Source organism: Aspergillus mulundensis (assembly GCF_003369625.1).
Source record: "Aspergillus mulundensis strain DSM 5745 chromosome Unknown scaffold_11, whole genome shotgun sequence".
In the NCBI taxonomy this organism is placed as follows: domain Eukaryota; kingdom Fungi; phylum Ascomycota; class Eurotiomycetes; order Eurotiales; family Aspergillaceae; genus Aspergillus; species Aspergillus mulundensis.
The window spans coordinates 672,986-695,471 of NW_020797899.1; the positions used below are offsets into that span (position 1 = coordinate 672,986).

Below are 22,486 nucleotides of genomic sequence, written 5' to 3' on the forward strand. Positions count from 1 at the left end.
CAACGATCGGCTTACCAGCTCGTCGGGAAAGCTTGATCTCTCTAGCAATCCATGGTGTCGGACTTTACAGGGATGAGTGATTTTCGAAGCTTCCAGGATACCGCGGTGGATCCAATGATCACATCGCACTTTTGCCGTGCTATGTCCGAGCCTCCGAGCTCCCGAGCCGAGCAGCATTCCATGGTAAGAGGCCTCACGGCTCACTCGGGAGATGGCTATGCTATATAACGTAGGCCTCTCCTAGGAGAGACAGCTAACCAAAACAGATTCACTAACTCAATTATCAACATGTCTTCCACCGCACCACACCTCTGCTTCCGCTCCTTCGTCGAGGCCCTCAAGCAGGACAACGACCTCGTCGAGATCAACGAGCCCATTGACCCGAACCTCGAAGCCGCCGCAATCACCCGTCTCGTCTGCGAGAATGACGAAAAGGCGCCCTTGTTCAACAACCTGATCGGGGCTAAGGATGGCTTCTTCCGCATCCTTGGTGCACCGGCATCACTCCGCAAGGGTTCGAAGGAACGATATGGCCGCCTAGCTCGCCATCTGGCTCTGCCTCCTACTGCAAGCATGAGGGAGATCTTGGATAAGATGCTGGAAGCCGATCAGCTGCCTCCACTCCCACCGAGCATTGTCCCAACCGGACCGTGCAAGGAGAATACCCTCGTGGGTGACGAGATCGATCTCACAAAGTTGCCTGCGCCCATGATTCACAAGTCAGATGGCGGTGCTTATATCCAAACTTTTGGTAAACACTTCTCGTATTCCCTTCTACCCTATGCTAACTGACATGTAAGGCATGCACATCGTGCAATCCCCTGACGGCAAGTGGACAAACTGGTCCATCGCCCGCGCCATGGTCCACGACAAAAACCACCTGACCGGCCTCGTCATCGAGCCCCAGCACCTCTGGCAGATCCACCAAATGTGGAAGAAAGAGGGCCGTGATGTCCCTTGGGCTCTGGCCTTTGGTGTACCCCCGGCCGCCATCATGGCGTCCAGCATGCCGATTCCCGATGGCGTGACTGAGGCCGAGTATGTTGGCGCCATGGTTGGCGAGCCCATCGAGCTGACAAAATGCGACACGAACGATATCTATGTGCCCGCAAACTCGGAGATTGTCTTTGAGGGCACGCTGTCAATCACAGAGACTGGACCGGAGGGACCATTTGGTGAGATGCACGGGTGAGTATTCCATCCACTCTGGGTTCAGAGATCCATACTAACGCAGCAAAAGCTATATCTTCCCCGGCGACGCACACATCTGCCCCAAATACAAAGTCAACAAGATCACCTACCGCAACAACGCCATCCTCCCAATGAGCTCGTGCGGCAAACTAACCGATGAAACCGTACGCGACCCTCCCACCCATCCCATCCCATCCCATCCCCTTTCTATATACTAATCATCCAAACAGCACACAATGATCGGCGCCCTCGCCGCCGCCGAAATCGGCAAGCTGTGCAAAAAAGCCGGCCTGCCCGTCCTGGACGCCTTCTCCCCCTTCATCTCCCAAGTAACATGGGTAGCGCTGCGCATCGACACATCGAAACTCCCAGCCCTGAAAACAAGCTCCAAAGACCTCTGCCAGAAAATCGGCGATCTAATCTTCAACCACAAGGCAGGCTACACGATCCACCGCCTCGTTCTCGTCGGCGAGGACATCGACGTCTACGATGATAAAGCTGTCATGTGGGCGTTTAGCACGAGATGCAAGCCCGGCGTCGACGAGGTCTTCTTCGACGATGTACGGGCGTTCCCGCTGATCCCGTATAATGGGCATGGTGGGAAGGCGGATGGGCGGTCGCCGGTTCGAGGGGGGAAGGTTGTGTCTGATGCGCTCTTGGAGGTTGAGTATACAACTGGGAAGAGGAATTGGGAGGCTGCGGATTTTAGGGAGTCGTATGGTGAGGATGTTAAGGGGAAGGTTCTTGCGAAGTGGGAGGGGTTGGGGTTTGATAGGTTGCAGTAGGTCTTTTGGTGATATTTGCGGAAATTTATATAAAGGATAGATTCGCGGTATTGATGATTTATTTATTTATTTATTTATTTGCTTTCACTACACTGGCCATTACGAACTGAGGGGATTCATGATGTTGGTTGTCGGAAGGCCTTTGCACCATGGCTCGGAATCAACATTACTAGTAGTTTCTACGGCCGTTTGATAGGCAAGTGCTTATAGTCATTGCCTGACAGTGATCATCCTACTGAGTAGTTCTTTAATTAATCCATCGAATCTCATGCTCTTTTTGTCCAACGAGTAGGTTAACATAGATTGAGAACGAGGAAGAAGGGAGTCAAGTACAAATATATTTTTGATCAAACGGATATTCCATTGATTCCATTCTGCTGCAAAAAAGTACTAGATAAGAAAAAGAACTTAATAAATGGAGGAAAAAGACAATTTGATAACCAATTTCGAATCTCATTGCATTCAAGCTGAGCTAGGTGAGATCGTATCCCTCGCTTCGTGACGAACCGTTGATCTTGTTGAGCCGAGCAACTCATTTTACCAGGACGATAACATTACCCGGTCATCGCGACCGTCAAACATCTAGCCAGCGGACCCCAGGTCGCTTGACTGGCCGCTATCGGGGTAAAAGAAGGCGGCAACAGCGATAATGACATACGCCGCACAAAGCAGCGCGCCTTCAAGGTAATTGCTGCGGCCATCGAGAACAAGAAAGTTGACGACGAAGCAGGTGACGAAGAGGGCGATCGTCTCAAAGAGCGTAAAGTACAAACTCATGTCCTTGTCCATGATCCAGCCGAGTATGACTACCAAGGGCGTGACAAAGATTGCTAAGATACGGTTAGTGAGTCGGAAGAGGCTAGAAAGATGAGACTGGGCTTACCGATTTGAATACTGCTCCCGACGGAGACACCAATCGAGAGGTCCATTTTGTTCTTGGTAGCGACGGTCACGGCAGTTACGTGTTCCGCGGCGTTACCGACAATGGGCAAGATAATGAGACCAATGAAGGCCTCGCTGACACCGGAGCCATTGCCGACCATGGCCGGGATAGCATCGACAAGAAATTCGGCGCACACTGCGACGAGACCGGTAGAGACTAGTAACAGAACCACCGCGGCGGTACGGGACATATTGGCCTCTTCCTGCTCCTTCGGCTGCGGTTCAGCCGAGGGGTTCACTGCGGGTGGCATACGCGCAGCTACTCTGGCGAAACCAACAGCATTGCCGACTGCGTGAGGCCGTTGTGCACGCTGGGGAGCAGGATGCTGGCTCATGGATGGCAGGGAGTGTGTACGCCGCAAGCCGTTGAAGTTGCCAAATGGATCGTTTGAAGCGGTTGGTGACGGTGTGGCAAACACGGTGTTTGACAGCAGAGATGGGAGGTTCGGGCGGAACGGAGACCACTTTCGGGGAAGGTCTGCGGTCTCGCCTGGTTGAACGGACAGCGCAGACACGCGAGGGTTCGTTGCAGGCTGAGGCGGTTCTGGAACGATGGGCTGTTTGGCCTCGTCTTTGGCAGCCTTCTTCTTCTTCTTCCGTTCACGTCTTGATCGTCGATGGTCAGTCTCGCTGAATTGAATACTTGGCACTTGACCAAAGTCCCGAGACTGGGGACCGTCTGATCGGCTGGCGATTGTGATGGCGTCCACGCTCAGGAGACCGTCGTCGCCAAAGTCACGAGACCGCGGTTCGGTCGTTTGTCTGTCCTTCTCCACGTCCGCAATATATGACGCAGTGTCTTCGCGCTGGTCAGGGCTGGAAGCACTGGTGGCACTCAAATTGCGCGGTGGCAAAGACGAGACATCGACAGCGGAGGGCTTTTGCACTAGTTCAGGCGAGGTTGTACCCCGCGAGCTGACGCTTGCCTTTCGATGCCTTCTGTATTTCATGGCACGCTTTATCCGCTTCGCTGTAGTCCAGGAGGTCGTCGTATCGTCCGACTCGTCTGATGACGAGCTACTCGATGAGTCGGATGACGAGTCCATGAAATCAGCTAGCACACCGGGGTGAGATTCCTCATCGATAATCTGCTGAGGGATACTGGCGTAAAGGTAGGCGTGCGACTTCAACTGGAAAATGATGTAGAGAACGTAAACCAGAAGCAGAACGACGCTGGTTCCCCGAGAGACCTTGAGCGTTTTGTTGTCGGCGACATCCGAGTCCTTGAACGATGCGTGGAAAGCAGTCGGCAGAAGAAGGCTCGTGACGGCCAGACTGAGAAGACAAGCACTCATCTGAGTGACGGTGCTGTTGTAGATTTGTTCCTGGAAACGGAGACCTCCAAGAAGGAAGGCCATTCCAAGAATCAACAGAAGATTCGCTAGAATCGAACCGATCAGGGATGCCTGAACGATGCGAATTTCATTCTTGACCAGAGCAATAATGAAAATGATCAGTTCGACCGCGTTACCGAAGGAGACGTTGAGGAGAGCTGCAAGGGCATCACCCAAGCGACTGGCTACACTCTCGGTAGCATGGCTCAACAGTCCAGCCAACGGTATAATAGCGACGGCGTTCATAGCGAAGATGATCGACGGGCTGAGTCCAACTGCCTCAACGGCAATTCCGACCGGTACAAAAACCAGCAGGACATTGACCCAGCTATGGCATATTGCCGTCCTGGTGTGGCGAAAGAAGCGGATGCTGCCGTCCTTCGCACGAGGGACTAAGCCCTTCTTTTCGGAGGTATCATCGGTGGGTGAACCCGAAGCCAGGTCACCGGTTGGTTTATTCACTTGATCATTTTGGTTTCGTATATCGGGATCATCGGGACGTTCGGTGGATTCTGGGGAGGAGGGCTGGGGTTGGGAGGCGGAGGAGGTAGAAGCGTGAGCTTTCGCCCACGAACGAATACGGTCTAGAAAAGATACAAGTCAGCCGGCTGAGAACTTGATGAAGCCACCTGGTGGTCCTTGTCCAACATCCGCATCCCCTATTTGTTGAAGAGGCTATTCAACTTCAACAGGCGGCCAGCGCGCTGACTGGAGCTGACAGGGATAAGATGCCAAGAAAGAGATGTCAGCGAGAAAAAGGAGCAGACTTACGCATAAATTCAAGACCAAGAGTGATGGCCGAAGGTGGATGGAGGATGGAGAAAAGCCAAGAAGGCAGAGGCAGGTGGATGAAGGAGAGATGAAGAGAAGAAGAAGCAAACGAGGAGGAAAGAGAGAGAAGCTTCAGGCGCAGCCAGGGCGAGGCTTAGTACGTATGCCAAGCCCGGAGATCACGCCTCACTGTTGGTCTGGACCACGGTTTTTGCAAGGCACAGAAGCCAAAGTATTGTTGACTTAGGAGTGTCTAAGAGTAGACAAGAAGTTGAATCAAAATCAATGCTGCTGAATCCGTAGAGCTGTGCAGTTGCTTTATAGCAGTCGCGTTCTTGGAGCATCTTATCTCATCTCCTCTTTATCTCCAGGAACGGTACATCAATCTTACGCGTCTTGCTTCATCCATGGATCTGCCACAACTCATCAATTATTGCCTTACCCATACCCTGCAGTCTCTTCGTCTCTCATCTTTTTCGTCATCCATCGCAGCATACCGCTACTGTACTACAAGCAAGGAGCTCGAATGCTCTCCAGGTGACTGAAATCTGGAATCTTCTCTCGAAACGCAATGACGATGATCAGCAAGACTCAGCTCAGTGCCTTGTAAGGCCACCAATCATGGCAGACTGCACCGCCACCACGGGCTGAGCTCCGTGGTTTTGATTGGCCGTAGGCCCCGGAGCGGTCTTTCCGGTCCCGACAGATACCCCAATACGGTAATTTACCATGTGCTTGTTGATGTCGTCATTATCTCTGCTCCTTCTGCACACTACTCATTTCTGCCTGGAGGCTAGGGATGATGTAGACAGAGGATTTCAAACAGACAACGGATCGATCAGTTACATACGCTTTAGTCAGCTCTCATTCTATCGTTCATTATGGTCGACGCTGACGCTGTGGCGAGGATCTCCGCGAGTGGGCCATCCGCTCAGCCATGCTCCATCTTCTCTCCGCAACACCAACACACAGCCGGAGCCAATTTATTTGCCTGAACGACTTGTCGCTGGATTGCCACTGATCATGCTGAGTCAAATTGGCCCTGACGCACGCGACATCCTGGAGGCCATCATGGCTGAGAATAGAACCAGACTGAAGGGATATTGTGTTGCCTAGATGCAGCCTTAAGGATGACGTCCACCCTTACGGAATAAACAGAGCATAGCATTGCTCTCCGGATTCACTCCTTGCAGGGAATGCTATTTGCGCAGTCTAGAATGAAACTTATTCATGACCTCAAGACGACCTCACGTTGAACGGAGCGCACCCCTGAGCGGGATTGACTTTATCCGCCGATTATAACCGCCCTGTCCGAGGACTGGAACAATGCGCTGGAAAGACAGTATACGCAGCTATAAGGACTATGCTTCATGACAATTCGGTCCAGAGAGCAAACGGAGATCAGTTAAAGTAAAATAGCTGGCAGAGAGTGGCTGAGAGCCCACATGCGGAGGCCGGATTCCTCCATTGACTGCTGACTTAGTAGGTCAAATGCGCTTTAAGATGGTCAGCAAGACAGAGTGACCAGTATAGAGCATATCTGCAATGCTTAGACGTTGAACACTACAAGTCCATGGATAATGGATGTATCCAGATAAGATCCGAGACGGGATCCCGAACCACTGATGCCGACCCCGGGCCCGAACAACCCACATCACCATCGCGGGACTTGGTCACGGAACTCCAGCCTGATAAAGCTTATATATCGACCCATCGCCATAAAAGCTTTTGCACAGACCTGCGCCCGGGCAGGGCAACCGCAGCATCATGTTCTTGCCCTCCAATCTCATCCGGTAATCACCATTTCCCCAATATAGACGCAGCACTGACTGTCCAGGACACTAAGCCCATCAACATGGCGCCAAACCCTCCACCTCGACACCCACACATTCCTGATGATGCTAAAAGGCGCACTCCCACCAACAATCATCATCGCAATCCACCAAAGTAGCGCGATCGCCAACATCACCCTCACCATCGGCTACCTATCCGCCTTGATAGCCGTCTCAGCACAAGCGCTGCTCCCCCGAGCAAAGTTCATGAAAATCATCTTCTTCGATCTGCTATCAACCTGTGTCGCTGCGTCTCTCTGCTGCCTTGCTGTGTTCTGCGCTGTCAAGGCTCGAGGGCACAATGTCTCGGGGAATGCTCAGCAAGACACGTATAGCTCCGACGCCTGTGCTGTTTCCGCAGTATGGCTGATCATGATGATTTGGGGCGCGAACGCCCTCCGCGCGTGGAGGACGGCGGAGCTACAGGATGCCATGGTTGCGTTCTCAATCTTCACGTGCGTCACTTTGACACGCGCAGGTACATTTGTGACTGTCTCCGATGGACTGGAGTTTATTTTGAGGCTGTTGAAGGGGTTCATGCTGGGATTTGCGATTGCGACGGGGGTTTCGTTGTTGGTTTACCCGGTTACTAGCCGAGGATATGTGTTCGAGGATATCCGACGATATGCGGCGCTAGTTGAGAATGTGCTGGAGGCCCAGAGCGACTTCGTGAGGAAGAGCTCTAGTGTCTGGGCTGATCTCGGATGTCGACTTGAAATGCAGCAGGAAACGGATGGGACTTCGACAATGGAGTCGAGGAAAGAACTTCAAGCGGCGATAGCAGGACTGAATGCGCTACATGCGAAACTGCAGGCTGACCTTGTATACTCGAAGGATGAGATTGCGTGGGGCAAGCTTTCGGCCAGCGACCTGAGTCAAATCAGGGATTGTCTGCGGAACCTGTTTCTGCCTCTTTCGGGCATGGCAATGCTTCCGGACATACTAGATATGACCCCAGAGCAGGAAGCGCAGGAGGCCTCAAGGAACCATACCGGAGAAATGCCGTCCAGAACAGATACTGAGCGTGTCACGTCTTCTCTTCACGGCCACCTTGAAGAGTGCTCAAATCTAGTGAACATTGGACTGCAATACGCGCTTTTGAAGTTGGAACTTGTCAGATTGAAACATCTGCGCGGGAGATTTCAGAACGATGCAGAGGCGGGACATAGTCTGAATCCGATGGACCAGCACTTCCCTGCACAGTATCGGAAGCAGGTACAAGAGCACCACTCCAGAAGGACACACCTTTCACAAGCCCTCGTGTCTCCCGATGCCTTTGCGTGGGAGACAAGGGACGGACCATTAGACGACGCGACCGCTGGTACACTCGACGCCGAAGTCCGACAGGAAACCTTCACTGCACTATATATCCTGCAACTTCAAGATAATCTGCTCAAGGCGACACAAGAGTTCATGATGTTTGCAGAATCAAAAGTTGCAGACGGCACCATGAGCCGAAACAGGGTTATCCTACCCATCCACTCAATGCTCAAATGGCTCTCAATAACTCGTCAGGACAGTAACGGCCAACCGCTGTACCCAAATCCCGAGCACCTCCCAGCATTCACCACGTGGGAGAAAACAAGCAGCGTCCTTCCCATCATCTCACGATTCCTCCAGTCTCCAGAAAGCATATTCGGCTTTCGCGTCGCGGCCGCTTCATTCTGCGTTGGGATCCTAGCCTACCTGCACCAAACGCAAGACTTCTTTATACGCCAACGATGCATCTGGGCGATGATTGTGATAGTCATAGGCATGAGTCCAACCAGCGGACAGACCTTGTTCGGGTTTATGACGCGCATTGCGGCTACGGTTGTCTCGCTCGCGTTAAGCCTGATGGTGTGGTATATACCTGACCAACACACTGCCGGAGTGATTGTCTTTCTCTACCTGGCGAATGTTTTCGAGGTGAGTCGTTGACTGTACTCGGGGAAGAAGTATAGCTAACAAAAGGGTAGTACTACTTCTACGTCACCAAACCGCAACTATTCGGGCCTTCCGTCATCGCAATCGTCACTCTGAATGTAATCGTCGGATACGAGCTGCAGGTAAGATCCTCTAACCACCAAATTAATCTCAAATATTCTAACAGTAATCCGTCGCAATGATAGATCCGCAAACTCGGCCTCGACGTCGGTACCTCCAACGGCCAGCCCTACTACCCAATCTACCTGTTCGGCCCATACAAGCTTCTCGCCGTCGCAGCCGGCTGCGCAATCTCCTTCATCTGGGTGATCTTCCCCTACCCCGTGACATCAAAACGCACTCTGCGTAAATCCCTCGGAGAGGGACTACTTCTTCTCGCGCGGTTCTACAGCTGCATGCACGCTAGCATAGAGCTGCGGATGAACGAGGAACTGCGCCCTGCGTCCGATGCGCGGTCTGCAGCGCAGGAGTTACAGAAGAGCAGACAGAGACTTTTCGCGCAGGGGATGGGCCTTTTGACGAGACTACGCACACTCAGCCACTTCACTACATTTGAACCACGCATCGGTGGGAAATTTCCGAGAGAGGCATATGACGCTATCATAAACGAAGCTCAGCGGATGTTCATTAGCATGGCGCTGATGGCTCAGGCGGCACAGTCACTCCATCTCCAGCCTCAGTCCCCGTCGACTCCCACGGAAAATGCCAGCGCAGAAGAAAAAGGCAGAACCAAATGGTCCGCCCGCCTCGCAGGAATCGCCCTGCACTCTGCAGACTTCAAATCGCACGCGACGACTTCTCTCCTGTGTCATCTCGGCTCGGCCGTACTCAACGCCCAGCCCTTACCCCCGTACTTGTCTACCGGGACATCATTCCCGCTTGCGCGGTGGGTGCAACAGACGGACAGGGACTTGATGAGCACGCGACACATACAGGACCCGGCGTTCTCGGCGTTCGTGACGCTGGAGGTGTTGAGGTCTGTTGTTGGTGCTGGGCTTGGGGAATTGCTTGGGTATGTTCTCGGCTGGTACTTTTGTTTTTGAGTTGTTGATAGTGCTGACGACAGGCTAGGAACGTGAAGGCCTTAGTTGGGGAGCTATCTTTTGAGTTTCCTCTGGAGGGAGAAGATGGGACCGAAATGAGGCCGTTGATGGATGGTGTCGCAAGCATGTAACGAGGGGCAGCGGCTCGACTTTGTACCACCCTTCGCAGTTCTCACCCCGATAGTAACCGACTAGACTAAGGGATAGCGCTACTACTGTGATAGCCCCATCGCATGGGTGGCCAGACCGAACGATCTACAGGATCCCAGCACCTGCAAGCCGCGCGGCCCAAGCCGACCCTCGCTCTTCAGTTTTCTGTCACCACCAACACCTCCAAATTAACCTTACTGTATGACCTATCTTTCCCCGGCCTCTCCTCCATCATACACGTCGTATAACATCCGCAAAAAATGCCTCGTCCCACCAAACCCACCACCCTCATCCTCTCCCACATAACCCCAGCGGACATCCCCTGCCTAACCCCCATCTGGTTCGCGGCCTTCACAGACCCCGCAATCCGGCGTCTCTTCCCCGACACCCCAGCCGTGCGCGCCTGGCTAACAGCCGCAAACACCCACGATGCAACGCGCAAGCCGTTCCAGAAGTACGTGAAAGTCGTTGACGCTGCCGTGGAAGTCGAGGGTAAAGAGCGCATAGTCGCGTACGCGAAATGGGACACGTCCTCGCCTGAGATGCGCGGAGACCGCTATCCGCCCTGGGCTACTGATATGCCGGAGCTGAATGCGAGGCTTTCTTTGGGCGGGAGGAGAGGGAGAGGGCGCGCGTTATGAGGGGGTTGAAGCATTACTGTACTATATCCTGGTACCTTGTCCACACCCTGGTGACGGGACTGATGTGCGATATGGGCAGACCTCGATACCCTCGTTACGCATCCCGCGTACCACCGGCGCGGGGCGGGCTCGATGCTCCTGCAGTGGGGATGCGAGCTCGCGGATCGGGACGGCGTCGCGCTGTACGTGGATGCGAGTAAGGCTGGGGCGAGGCTGTATGAGCGGTTTGGGTTTGTGGATGAGAGTTTGCCTGGGAGCGGGGAGATTGCGTCGATGGTGAGGCGCGGTATGGCTAGGTAGTAATGTTTCTGGAAGGCCTAGGTATGCTGTGAGTGAGACTGGATTAGGTAGGCGATGGCGATGGATGAGGATGGGTTTGGACAGGGTTTACGCAGCAGGATCCGATAGATACCATTGATTAAGGTTAGTGAATGAATGCATAGCTCTCTTCCAGAACCATCTCAGAACTATTTAACTGCCAAGCTAGGTATATTCAGAATCGATGGACCTATCATAGGTAGGCAGAAGTGCCTAGGTACGCCTGTGAAGCTGATAGACAAGAGCTTATGCAAACCAGCAGGATATCCGTGGCTAACGGGACTCCGTCAATCATCGGTGTCCTCTACCGTACGGAGAATGTAACTGATCATACATTGTATCAGGGTCGGCTACATGTAATAAGGGGCCCGACACAGCCGCTTCCCCAATGATGCGTTCTACCTGAGACCGACCCATTAGGGATGGTAGGTATAGCGCAACGGTGACGCGGGTATCCTGTTCAACCCTAACCGGCAACCCGAGGAGATATTAATGCTCAATATGGCAAGGGGAAAAAGATAAGGCAAGCTGGACATACTCTTCTGGGCAGGGGCACTAATCCGCCCTGGATAGCATGACAGCAAAGGCACCTGCAACAGAGATCCGTTCTGCATGCGACCATTGAACATACCCTCGACATTCTACCTCGCAACCCCAGGCAGCTTATTCGCCTTTGGAAACATTCCCGGCCTGCAAGGAACTCTAATCGGTTCGGCCGAATATCCGCCCCAAGAGATAGAACAAAGAAAGCCATCCGAAGTTAGGGCTTCACATCTGCATCTCGACCGTTCGAGCTCGCGTTTGCTGGCTTACGCCTCCAAGCCCTCGGCGTCACGAATCAATCAGGTGGGGGCCGTGACGACGGAGCAAAATGTCTTGTCCGTCTTGGCCTCGGCCTTGGAGACTTTCTCTTTGTGATGCTTGATGCTGATGCTGATACAGCCCTGGCCTATCTACCTAGGGACGTCGGCGGTCGCTAGCTAAAATGCCGACGGCCTCTAAGGATTAAGACTGGGGCAAGGGCAGGGCTAGACGTGTCCATCGCTAGAATTCGCTACAGTGCGAGTTTTGCTTCCTTTCGTCCGTCACGTTCTGGACTCTCTGCCTCTGCCTCTGCCACTGCCAGTCTCAAAGAGAATTTGTGTGCCCGATCTAGTGGATAAGCCATTATTCAAGACCAAGACCGCCCCTCAATATCAATGCCTTGGCTCGGAAATCACTCGGGATTGGACGCGACCGACTCGGCCGGGCAATTGGCGTGCCCTATGCCATGCCCTAGGTATGCAAATGCCAATGCGAATCGATTCCCCTTTCCGCTTTGGCTGGATTCCACTTTCTCGGTTAAAAGTAAGCGAGATGAGTAATGCTTTACATATATGATATAACTTGCTAAATTGACTATTGACTGCGCCGGGCCAGGGGCTACGCCGCTACGGAGTCCGGGCTCGGTAGTTAATTGCGTGGGCCTGGCCGTTGGGCCTACTCGGGGACTAAGCTAGTTTGCTGTAGGTGTTCGGCTAGTTGGCTTTAATATCAGCATTAAATTCAATCAGGATAAAGTAGGGGGTGTATTTAGTGGAACTGCGAGGACAGGGAGATAGATATGGCGCTGCTTGTCGATGCATGCAAATATAGTTTCGGAATGGTCGCTAGGCATGAGTACGGCGTAGTATTCTGAACAGATATCGATGTCAATTCCTGGGGAGTCTGGATGGGGATGGTGGTTCAACATCCATATCGGTATGCAGAAGTCTCTCAGCACACGTGCACAACCATCCCAGGCAGGGAATAATACCTACAGGCTACCTAATGTGCACTCTGCCTTGCCCAGACCCCGCCTCTGTGCAACGTGGCGGAAGCTCGGAAGTTCTGCCGGGTCTAAAGTCTTTATTATTATTTATAGCAGCTATGGCAGTCACTAGTTCAAGTCTAGTTCGTTACTAGCTAGCTTGCACTGCGGTTAAATCCGATCTATTGCCAAAGCGGGTGCTATGTACGAAATAATGTTTGCACTTGGCAGCGGCGGATTAATGAATGAGAGAAATGTCTCATGAAGATTTGATTATTATGTATCCTCACATTGCACCTGTATGAGTGTATGTAGTGTAGGGTAGGTAGTAGAGAGGTCAAGCCGAGAATCCATCCACAGCGAGTAATAACAAAAAGACCAGACCAACTTTTGTAAACCCGGGTATCTGTAGCCCATGCATGCGTCACCAAAGAAAAGGAAAAAAAGAAAAAGACCAAGTCCAAGCGCCAGACAGGAGGAGGTCTATCTCATCGAATCGAGAAACCAAAAAAAGCGTTGTATAGTACAGTAGTCCACCACGAACTCAACTGATACCCGGACGCAGTTAGTCCAGCAAAGACAGGGAAAGAAAACAAATCAAAACTAACTCCAAGAACTCCAGTCACTGAAAAGAAAGAAAAAAGACGGTCGGCTAGCAATACGCCGCAGCCCTCCGCTCGCGATTCACAGCGCTCAGCTCCTTCCTCAACCGTTCATTGACCTCCTGCAGCTCCTGCATGTACGCGATCGCATTACTCAGGATCTCGGATTTCTTGAGCGAGGCACTCGACTTGACGCCGTGACTTGAATTCGACGCGGAAACAGACTTGGACACCCCGCTTGTCTTGACGGCCATGGCCTTCTCCAGCGCGACGAACTTCGCGTTCATGTTGGTGCGGTAGCGCTTCTCGATGATGTTGTGGGCGGCGCGTTTCGCGGCGTTGCGGCCGCGCGCGGTGCTCTCGTCGCCGTTGGCGTTGGCGTTTGAATTTGAAGAGCGCGATTTGCGGGTTGGTTGCGGCTGGGGCGAGGGGTCTTGTGGGGGGAGGTCCGGGGACGAGGAGTAGCGGGACTGCGAGGAGGAGGTGGAGATCATGGAGGCCTTGCGTTTGGGTTGGGTGTGGATGGGGTTGACGGTGTGTTGGCTTTGCGGCTCGAGCTTGATGGGCATGTTCATGTTTGTGTTCATGGCCATGGCCATTGGGGAGGGGAGGTCGAGGGTTGAGGCGGAGGGGGGCGTCGAGGCCATGAAGTTTGTTGGGGAGAAGGCTTGGTCGTCGCTTTCTTGGTCCTAAGAACATGATGATGAGTATGGTATGGATGGAGTGGGGATTGGATGAGGCATACAGAAGAAAGCGACTCGTCGTGGGAGACAGTGAAGCCGTTGATGTCGGCCGGGGCAGCGAAGAAGTCGGCGGGCAGGTCTTTTGCGTCCCAGAGCATGTCGTTGGGGATGTCCATGGGGAAGGACTCGGGGACCATGGTGTTGAGGGAGAAGAGGTCGATGGCGCTGTCGTAGGACCAATTGGCCGACAGGGGATCAGGAGACATGTACGCCATGAGCTGATGAGTTGGTTGGGTGTGTTGGGTTGTTGCAGGCTATTGTAGGCTAGTCAATGATGACAGGACAAGATGATATGATATTGGTGGCAAGCACAGGCAGAGGATGGAACGCGAACTCTTATATAGCGAGTATACTCCCGAGGCAGGACCCGAAGGGTTGATACAGCGATGACAATCTCTGCAGGCAGCCGAAGTCACCCCAGCCGGAAGCAGTGATTCCAGAGGCAGTAGAGTGGGCATCGGCCGGGTCCGACTTGGTCTAGAGGGAAAAGTAGGGAGTCGAGCAAGTCTGACAGTGAAGTCTGACAGCGGTGGAGCGGCGGACCGATCGTTGATCCTCGATTCGTGTAACTAGGCCAACTCTACCATTAGCAGTTAGTAGTGCTCCGTAAGGTCCTAAGGTCTAAGGTCTAAGGTGCCTGTCTCGGCCGGGGCTCGGAGCCGGCCACCAGATGTGTAATGCCGACGTTTGCACTGGACAGCCCTGATGTCGTCGTTACACAACTCTTCCACAATCATTCGCATCTCTGTCGAGTGTCGAGTGTCGACGGTCGCCATCTCTACTGTCAGATACGAAAGAAACCTGCAACAGCACAGCTCATCGGCGCCCTCCGCCCCGTCCCAACACCTCATCGCCAACACCTGCCGTGGCCTGACGGATGCAGTCTCTCCGCGTCACCTCACCCGTCACCTGCCTGGACTCGTCATTTCGCCCACGGATATCGGTTTCCAGTAGGGCGCGGTGGAGCTGGACCCTGTCGCCGGCTATGACTATTCCCGCCCTCTGTCTCAGCCTGTTTGCTATGCCCTATACCCCCGTCAGCTATACCTCAGCCAAGCGCACTAGCTGAATTGCGCCCGTGACGGCGCAGTCTGCGAGTCTGCGACAAAGTACGGTTCCAGATCTCGCTGGTGCCAGCCAGTATCTTCAGGGCGCCCAGGATGCCCTCCCGTAATTTCACCCGATTTGCCAGCGCCGCCGACCAGCGGACCGGGATATTCCTAGCCTGTCTCCTACAAACGTACAGCAGACGCAAGCAAACACAAGCAGACGCAGACGCATCGCGGCCGTTACACCCTCTGGCCTGCATCGATCAATACCCACCCGATCGGGCCCACAGCGCTAATACACACTTGTTATTTATAACTATATAATTATATAGGGAATTATAACAATAAGTTATAGGCCATGTGATTATAGGCAAAAAATAGCGCTATAAAAAAGGGAGGTTAAAATAAAGCTATTCGCACCTAGAAAAGTTAATATATAAGCTAAAAATAAGTAAATAGGGTTGGAATAAAGTAATTTAAATATAAAAAAGTAACTATATAAGCTAAAAAGAAGCGGAGGGGCTTAAAAAAAGCGGGAAGACTAGTAAATACTAAAAATAAAGCTATTTAAAACTACCACTACGTGTAGCCACCCCTAGTAGTAATTACAGCGCGAACTTAGGCCGGCATGGTCTTAATTAAAGTATTAAAAGTTTTAAAAATAATTATATCCTAGGCCTTTTAAATAATCCTTGCCTGGGCGTTATTATTAGGCATATACTTTAAATAGTTATTTTAAATTTAGTGCTTTATAATATTTTAAAGAGACTTAATAAGGTTAAGATCCGGGAATAAAAATAGCTATTTTATAGTATTAATCTACCTTTTTTTTAAAGCTTGCTAAGTTACTCTAGTAGTATAAGCTAGCGCGTTATTTTATATAAAAATAAGGCCTTGGTATTGCTAGAAATAAGCCTTAATAAAAGGTAAGATATTAGTAGTATATATCTTAAAGTTAACTTAAACTCCCCTAGGCTAAATAAATAAAGGCCCCTTAGTGGCTTTATAAAAGAATCCCCAGAATATTTAGGCCCTTTTTTTTTAATAAAAAGGTGTTACCGCGTTAGAATTAAAGCGCTTATTTTTATACTAAAGAATATATATATTAGTATAATAACTAAAAAAAACCTAGGTCTTATTACTCCAGGCGATTAAAGCCCATTTCTTTTTTATTAAATAAAGGTAATTAATGGCCCAGGAAAAACAAGTAACTTAGTGTTAATTAGTAAGAAAAGGCTAAGCTTTGGCCTTATAAAACTTATATTTATATATTTTATAAAAGCGGCGAAAAGTTTAAGGGCTGTAGTTAAGGCCGAGTTCTTTAATTTATTAAAAAAAAGGCTTAAGTTAATTTACTTTAAAATAGTTAAAATAGGCCAGTATAGTGTTTTAATCTAGCTTAAAATATAATTATTACTTATACTAACCTAGAAAAGCAAACTCAGGCGTGTAAGTAATTATTTATATAGTTAAATAAAAAAGGCCTTGAGATTTAGCTATCTTGGCTATATTAATCTTATAATTATAAAAAGCCTAAATAACCTTATATTTTTTTACTACCTTGCGAGCCCGCGCCTTTTTTTAGTTTAAATAATTAGTAGGAAAAACTTGTTTTTCTAAAAAAAAAAAGGGTAATATAATCCGCTCCTAAATACACTAGAGGCAATAAAGATTAACAGGTGGAAAAGATATAGATTTCTTAAAAAATTAAATTACTACTAAAGCAGGCGGAAAAGGTAAAAAAGTTTAAAAAATCTAAGGAGTCTTAGGGATCTCATCACGAGGAGAAGAAGGAGTAAACATCTTGCTTAGAGAATTAAAGAAATTAAAGAAATTAAAAAAATTAAATTAAGGAATTTATGGCTAATAAAAAGAAAGAGAGTTAGTAAACTAGCCTTTCTTATAGCTTAACACCATAAAAAAAGATTACTAGATTTCTCTTGTCTATCTAATAATTTTTAAATAACTTTATCTTCTTGCTTAGCAGTATCCCTGTATTAATCCTGCACTTTAAATAACTTTACCCCTTGCTAAGAATATTACTACACTAATCCTAAGCTTTAAATAGCTTTAGTATATTAAAATTACCACCTAAAACAACGCTAGAGTTATGTAGGCCTTAAAAAGTTAATATATTATAAAAAGTTTAAAGTAGTTAAAGTAGTTTAAATAAAACAGCAAATAGCCTCGGGAATAGCTTTAACTAATACTAATTAGGCTAGCTGTTCAACTCTTACACAGCGCTATTAGCTACTAAGTGGGCTTGATTAAGTGGGTATTGATCGATGCAGGCCAGAGGGTGTAGGCTAGCTACTGCGGAGACGACGATCTGCCGTCGCGAGCCCCGTTGACATCTGCACGGGTAAAGTTACTGCAGCCGGGCCCGTTGCCTTGTTGCCGCTACCACTACCAGTCGTCGAGTCTCGACTCATCTCCAAGTCAGGGGCGGAGTACGAGTCTGACGAAACACACCCTTGCCATGGATGCTGCTCTAGTTTCAGGCTTTCAGCCTGGCCGGCACACGATCGTGAGGTGAAGGTGCAGATCGAAGCCGGATGTCGAGCCGTGTTGGAGGCCAACTGCCTCAACGGCAGATGCCCGGAATACCCCCCGCGCTAGATATCGCCCTCACGCGAATTCCGACCCATCGCTAATCAGTAATCACGTACATGCGCATTGGCCGGTCAGCCCGGACCATGGGTTATCGCTCGGGAGGGCGAACCGAGCCGGCTCCATCAGGGCCAGGCGCATCCGGGTGATCCCACACCACGCATGGGAGAGGTGCTGGTCACGCGGACGTCATCACGTTTTCCTCGTGGACTCTATGATCGCATGCACTCCGTATGGGAACCGAGTCGGCTGTGATACGTATCCCGCCCACATCGTCCAAACCTCGCGAAGTCGAATCCGAGGTCTGGTCGACGCCGCATCGCTTGGATTGCTAGTAGCTGAGAAGGCAACCAGGCTGAACGAGCAGGGCCAGGCGAGTGACTATCCTCAGCCGAGCGATTCGAGCTTCGTGAATTGAGGAAATGCGGTGCGACAATTTCTCTGCCAACACCAAATTGATGTATCGACTTCGACTTCGAGATCCAGATTCCTCACTCGCAGTCGGATTGACAATCGGCCTAACCGTTCAGTCGATACGTCCGCGCCAGATCCAGCCGCTGGCATTCTCTTTCAGATCGACGTAACACAACTTCGTGTTGCCTTGCCTAATCTCATTCCCATTTTCGAATCGAGATCGCGGATCGAGGTGGCGCGAGGATTATCTGTCCCAACTTCCGACATTCCTCGTCGCCCAATTGGCCCGATGACCAGCTCGTCGTCCCGGCATCCATTGCCTTGAAACTGACAGTGAGAAACAGTGCCGACGCCTCGATACATATACGTAGGCGATGGGACGTGTCAGTCCATGCCGGGGTTTGATGCGGGGAATGGGGAGCGGTGTCGGGCTTTGGGTGTCCTGCGCCGTCGTACGTTCGAGAATCCTTCAGGCGTTGATTGCTAAGAAGACCGGTCTCTTGAGATTGAGGCTTATGGCTGGTGGCCGTGGCCGGGGGAGATCTGGCCCCGCGCGTTGCCGTCGTACTCCGGTTTCGTCTTGTGGCGGTGCTGAGTTGACGCCCGGCGGCAGTGCGTAAAAACATAACCATCTGCATAATTTGATATGTGCCCATGACTAATTGTGCACTGATGACATGTGTGTCGGGAGAACCCGGCTAGCGCCCCGTGACCACCCGCCCATCTCAACCAATCATCTCGTCGCCATAAGTTAGCTCGGCCGAAGCGCAGTGAGGTCGACGGCGTCAGCGGACACTACTTGGAGTTCAGGTTACTTGCAAACGCATCAATTCAATTCAAGAGAGGAGATATAATTGGCTAAATCTATTCTAATTACATAACAGAGTCGGGATTGGGATATCATTACGGAAGAAAAAAACAGAACAAATCGAATCGTTACTCGTCAACGCAACGCAACACAGCACAGGCCTGCTTAACTCGCAGCCACAGCCTCGATCGTGGTGGACCTGGGCTCGAGCTACGCTGCGCATTGGCATCGGCACCGGCACCGGCACTCTTATTCACGCAGGCACGCCACCCGTCCCGAAAAGCTCCATGTGCACGCGCGCCTCGTCCACGCCCCGCGCAACAAGCGCGCTCCTGCTAGCCAGCATGAACGCCGTCGGCCCGCAGATGTAGTACTCGGTGGCCTTGTCGTCGAGGAAGAGGTCCGCGTCGGCGATCTTGGATAGATCCACGCGGCCGGCCTGCGTGTAGGTCTCGCCTTCCTTGTCGGACTCGCTTGGCGCGGTGAGGAAATGCGTTGTTCGCAGGTTCGGCAGGGATGCTAGGTGTGCGTGGAAGGCGCGGGAGGATGAGGTGTGTGCGCCGTGGATGAAGTGGATGGGGCGCGTGGACGAGGACGGGGTTCGCAGTGTGTTCACCATTGATGTTAGCGGTGTGAGGCCGACGCCTGCGGAGATCAGGACGAGGGGGGTTGATGCGGATGGGTCGGACAGGTGGAAGTCGCCGTAGGGGTGGGTGAGCTTGACGGTGTCGCCGACGTGGATGGTGTCGTGGAGGATGTTGGAGACGTAGCCTGGGTGTGTCGGGGCCGAGGGATCTGAGGGGTTGAGGCCTGGATCCTTGCGCACGCTGATGCGGTAGTACGTCGGGGCTGGCTGGTCGCTGAGCGAGTACTGGCGGCATTGCGGGTGGTTGAGCTGGGGGACGGGCACCTGGATCGAGACGTACTGGCCGGGGAGGAAGGAGGGCAGGGGTTTGGCGTCGACGGGCTCGAGGTAAAAGGAGGTGATGAGGTCGGACTCGGGGACCTTTCTGGCGACGCGGAAGTCGCGGAAGTCGGTCCAGCCGTCGGCGGACTTGTAGAGGGCGTCCTCCTTGGCGATCATGAGGTTGGCGAGCTGCCAGTAGGCGGCGGCCCAGGCGTCGAGGAGGGGAGGGGTCAGGGCGTCGCCGAGGACCTGGCCCATTGCTTCGAGGAGGAACTTGCCGACGATGTTGTAGCCTTCGGGCTGGATGGCGAGGGAGGCGTGCTTGTGGCAGATGCGCTCGACGGCCGGGGAGAGGACGCCGAGGTTGTCGATGTTGCTGGCGTAGGCGAAGAGGGCGCCGGCGAGGGCGAGCGGCTGGTGGCCGTGGACCTTGTTGGAGACGTTGAAGACGGAGTGCAGCTCGGGGTGGGCGTTGAGCATGTTGTCGTAGAAGAGCTTGGTGATGGTGGCGCCGTGCTCCTGCAGGACGGGCACGGTGGCCTTGATGAGGGGGATCTGCTCGGGGGTGAGGGCCATTGTAGATGCTTGGTTTGCAGGTTGCAATTGAGCGTAGAGACGAGAGGCGATGCCGCGGTATTTATACGGGCGGGGTGTATAGAAAAATTCAGCCGGGCTCAGCATTTCCGCGGGTGCGATGGCGTGGTCCCCGCAGCCTTTCTCCGCGGAGCCACTGCCGCCTATACCGAGGCAGGCCCTATACTCTATAGGCTATCCATTATCGATTGACGATCAGAGCAAGCGACTGCAGTCAACAACGAACCAGCGGGGGTATAGAATGTGAGTGCGGGTGCTTGATAGCGATAGAGTTGATCCCAGCATTCCGATAGCGGTCCTGCACTGCAACTGGCTGCCTGCCCAACCTTATCGTGGGCAACTGGCGAATGACAGGCGGCTGGTTATCTATAATTATCTAGATGGACGGCCTGCGGTTGGAGGCGGTCCTCGTCTTCCAAGGGCAGGGTAACTCCTCCCAAGGGTAGGGCACACCACACCCATGGGTCGATCCCGGGCGTCCTTTGTCAATACTCGACGTCAAGACGAGCTCAATGCAGCCGATGACATCCCTGCCGTCGAACACGAGCCCAAGCCCAGAGACCGATCCAGTCCCAGTCATGACGTTGCGGTGCAACCTCGATGAAAGAGTCTGGGGTATAAAGCACCGATCCATGTCGAGGCTGCTTTTTCCCCTCCCATCCACCCTCCTCCCCATCGCTGAATTATCTTCATTGCCAAAATGCGCACCCGCATCCCCAGCGTCTTCAAGCCCTGGCGCCCCAGCCAGCGGCGACAAGGCCAGACGCCCGTCGTGCGCCGCAACCAGAACCAGCTGCCCATGCTGCGGCTCGCCGATACCACGCGCAACAACTTCATTGCCGTCGCTGGCGAGTTCGTCGGGACCTTCCTGTTCTTGTTCTTCTCGTTTGCCGGCACGCAGGTCGCTAATACGCCGAAACCGGTTGATGGCGCGCCGCCGAATACCGATGCGCTGCTGTACTCGTCGCTGAGCTTTGGGTTCTCGCTTATGGTGAATATCTGGGCGTTTTACCGGGTCACCGGGGGGTTGTTCAATCCATCTGTATGTCCTTTTCTTGCTTGTTGATGGGAGGGTTCATGCTAATGTGGGTGTGTTAGGTTACGCTTGCTCTCTGTCTCGTTGGCGGCATGCCGGCCTTCCGGGGGTTGTTCGTCTTTGCGGCGCAGATAATCGGGGGGATTGCGGCGGCAGGTGTTGTCAGTGCTCTATTCCCTGGTGATCTGAACGTCACAACCAGACTCGGTGGCGGGACGTCGATTTCCCAAGGCCTCTTCATCGAGATGTTCCTGACCGCGCAGCTTGTCTTCGTGATCATCATGTTGGCGGTCGTCAAGCACAAGTCCACGTTCCTTGCGCCGGTCGCAATCGGCGTCGCGTTCTTCGTGACCGAGATGATCGGTGCGTTCTCATCCTTTCATCCAGATAGAGACAATAACTAACCGACCAGGCGACTACTACACCGGCGGCTCCCTGAACCCCGCGCGCTCGCTCGGCCCGGACGTGATCAACCGCAGCTTCCCCGGATACCACTGGATCTACTGGGTTGGCCCGTTGCTGGGCTCGCTGCTGGCGTGCGGGTTCTACTACTTCCTCACATTCTTCTCGTATGAGAGCGTCAACCCGGGCCAGGACTTTAACGAGTGGGAGGCGAAATGGGGACCGGGATCGTATGACTCGTCGATGCAGAGGCCGTCGCACTCGAATTCGGATTCGGCGACGCTGCAGCATGCCGTGTCGCCTCGCAATGGGGGCGTTGATGCGCCTGCTGGCTCGGACAACCATGATGCTCGTGCTCCTCTCCAGCCGCAGTCGCATGTTCCGCCGGGAGAGGAGCAGGTGTAGCTGTTATCCAACTGAAGTTCAAGTCAAGTTCAAGTTTTAAGTGAGGTTAAAGTCTGGAGTAGACCAATTTGTCAGGAATCTATAATTACAATCGCATAGTCAATGCAGCCCGCTGATCGTCATCAAATCCAGAGACTCCGTAGAGACTCCGACAGGCCAGCGAACTCTATGCCCCCAGTGCATCTCCACTGCTC

General features: G+C 52.4%; 7 protein-coding genes across 7 annotated transcripts; 4 read left to right on the forward strand and 3 right to left on the reverse strand.

Annotated features, from left to right (window-relative positions):
• Positions 1-288: 288 nt before the first annotated feature.
• On the forward strand, positions 289-1,976 carry DSM5745_09128 (UbiD family decarboxylase; the record flags this gene model as incomplete). Its single annotated transcript, XM_026751144.1, has 4 exons — positions 289-751; positions 801-1,188; positions 1,241-1,355; positions 1,422-1,976. The coding sequence occupies 4 exons, from the start codon at positions 289-291 to the stop codon at positions 1,974-1,976; spliced, it is 1,521 nt and encodes a 506-aa protein (XP_026600230.1).
• Positions 1,977-2,558: 582 nt separating this feature from the next.
• DSM5745_09129 (putative membrane bound cation transporter) lies at positions 2,559-5,027 on the reverse strand (the record flags this gene model as incomplete). The annotated part of the gene is made up of 3 exons (XM_026751145.1): positions 2,559-2,806; positions 2,860-4,836; positions 5,024-5,027. The coding sequence occupies 3 exons, from the start codon at positions 5,025-5,027 to the stop codon at positions 2,559-2,561; spliced, it is 2,229 nt and encodes a 742-aa protein (XP_026600231.1).
• Positions 5,028-6,921: 1,894 nt separating this feature from the next.
• Positions 6,922-9,955, forward strand: DSM5745_09130 (uncharacterized protein; the record flags this gene model as incomplete). The annotated part of the gene is made up of 4 exons (XM_026751146.1): positions 6,922-8,763; positions 8,814-8,903; positions 8,967-9,793; positions 9,853-9,955. The coding sequence occupies 4 exons, from the start codon at positions 6,922-6,924 to the stop codon at positions 9,953-9,955; spliced, it is 2,862 nt and encodes a 953-aa protein (XP_026600232.1).
• A 279-nt stretch (positions 9,956-10,234) lies between these two features.
• DSM5745_09131 (GNAT family N-acetyltransferase) lies at positions 10,235-10,915 on the forward strand (the record flags this gene model as incomplete). The annotated part of the gene is made up of 3 exons (XM_026751147.1): positions 10,235-10,466; positions 10,562-10,633; positions 10,695-10,915. The coding sequence occupies 3 exons, from the start codon at positions 10,235-10,237 to the stop codon at positions 10,913-10,915; spliced, it is 525 nt and encodes a 174-aa protein (XP_026600233.1).
• Positions 10,916-13,374: 2,459 nt separating this feature from the next.
• Positions 13,375-14,273, reverse strand: DSM5745_09132 (uncharacterized protein; the record flags this gene model as incomplete). Its single annotated transcript, XM_026751148.1, has 2 exons — positions 13,375-14,013; positions 14,070-14,273. 2 exons carry the CDS (start codon positions 14,271-14,273, stop codon positions 13,375-13,377), a joined length of 843 nt encoding a protein of 280 aa, XP_026600234.1.
• Positions 14,274-19,201: 4,928 nt separating this feature from the next.
• On the reverse strand, positions 19,202-20,431 carry fhpA (flavohemoprotein; the record flags this gene model as incomplete). The annotated part of the gene is made up of 1 exon (XM_026751149.1): positions 19,202-20,431. One exon carries the CDS (start codon positions 20,429-20,431, stop codon positions 19,202-19,204), a length of 1,230 nt encoding a protein of 409 aa, XP_026600235.1.
• Positions 20,432-21,149: 718 nt separating this feature from the next.
• On the forward strand, positions 21,150-22,292 carry DSM5745_09134 (aquaporin; the record flags this gene model as incomplete). Its single annotated transcript, XM_026751150.1, has 3 exons — positions 21,150-21,491; positions 21,548-21,848; positions 21,898-22,292. The coding sequence occupies 3 exons, from the start codon at positions 21,150-21,152 to the stop codon at positions 22,290-22,292; spliced, it is 1,038 nt and encodes a 345-aa protein (XP_026600236.1).
• Positions 22,293-22,486: the final 194 nt, after the last annotated feature.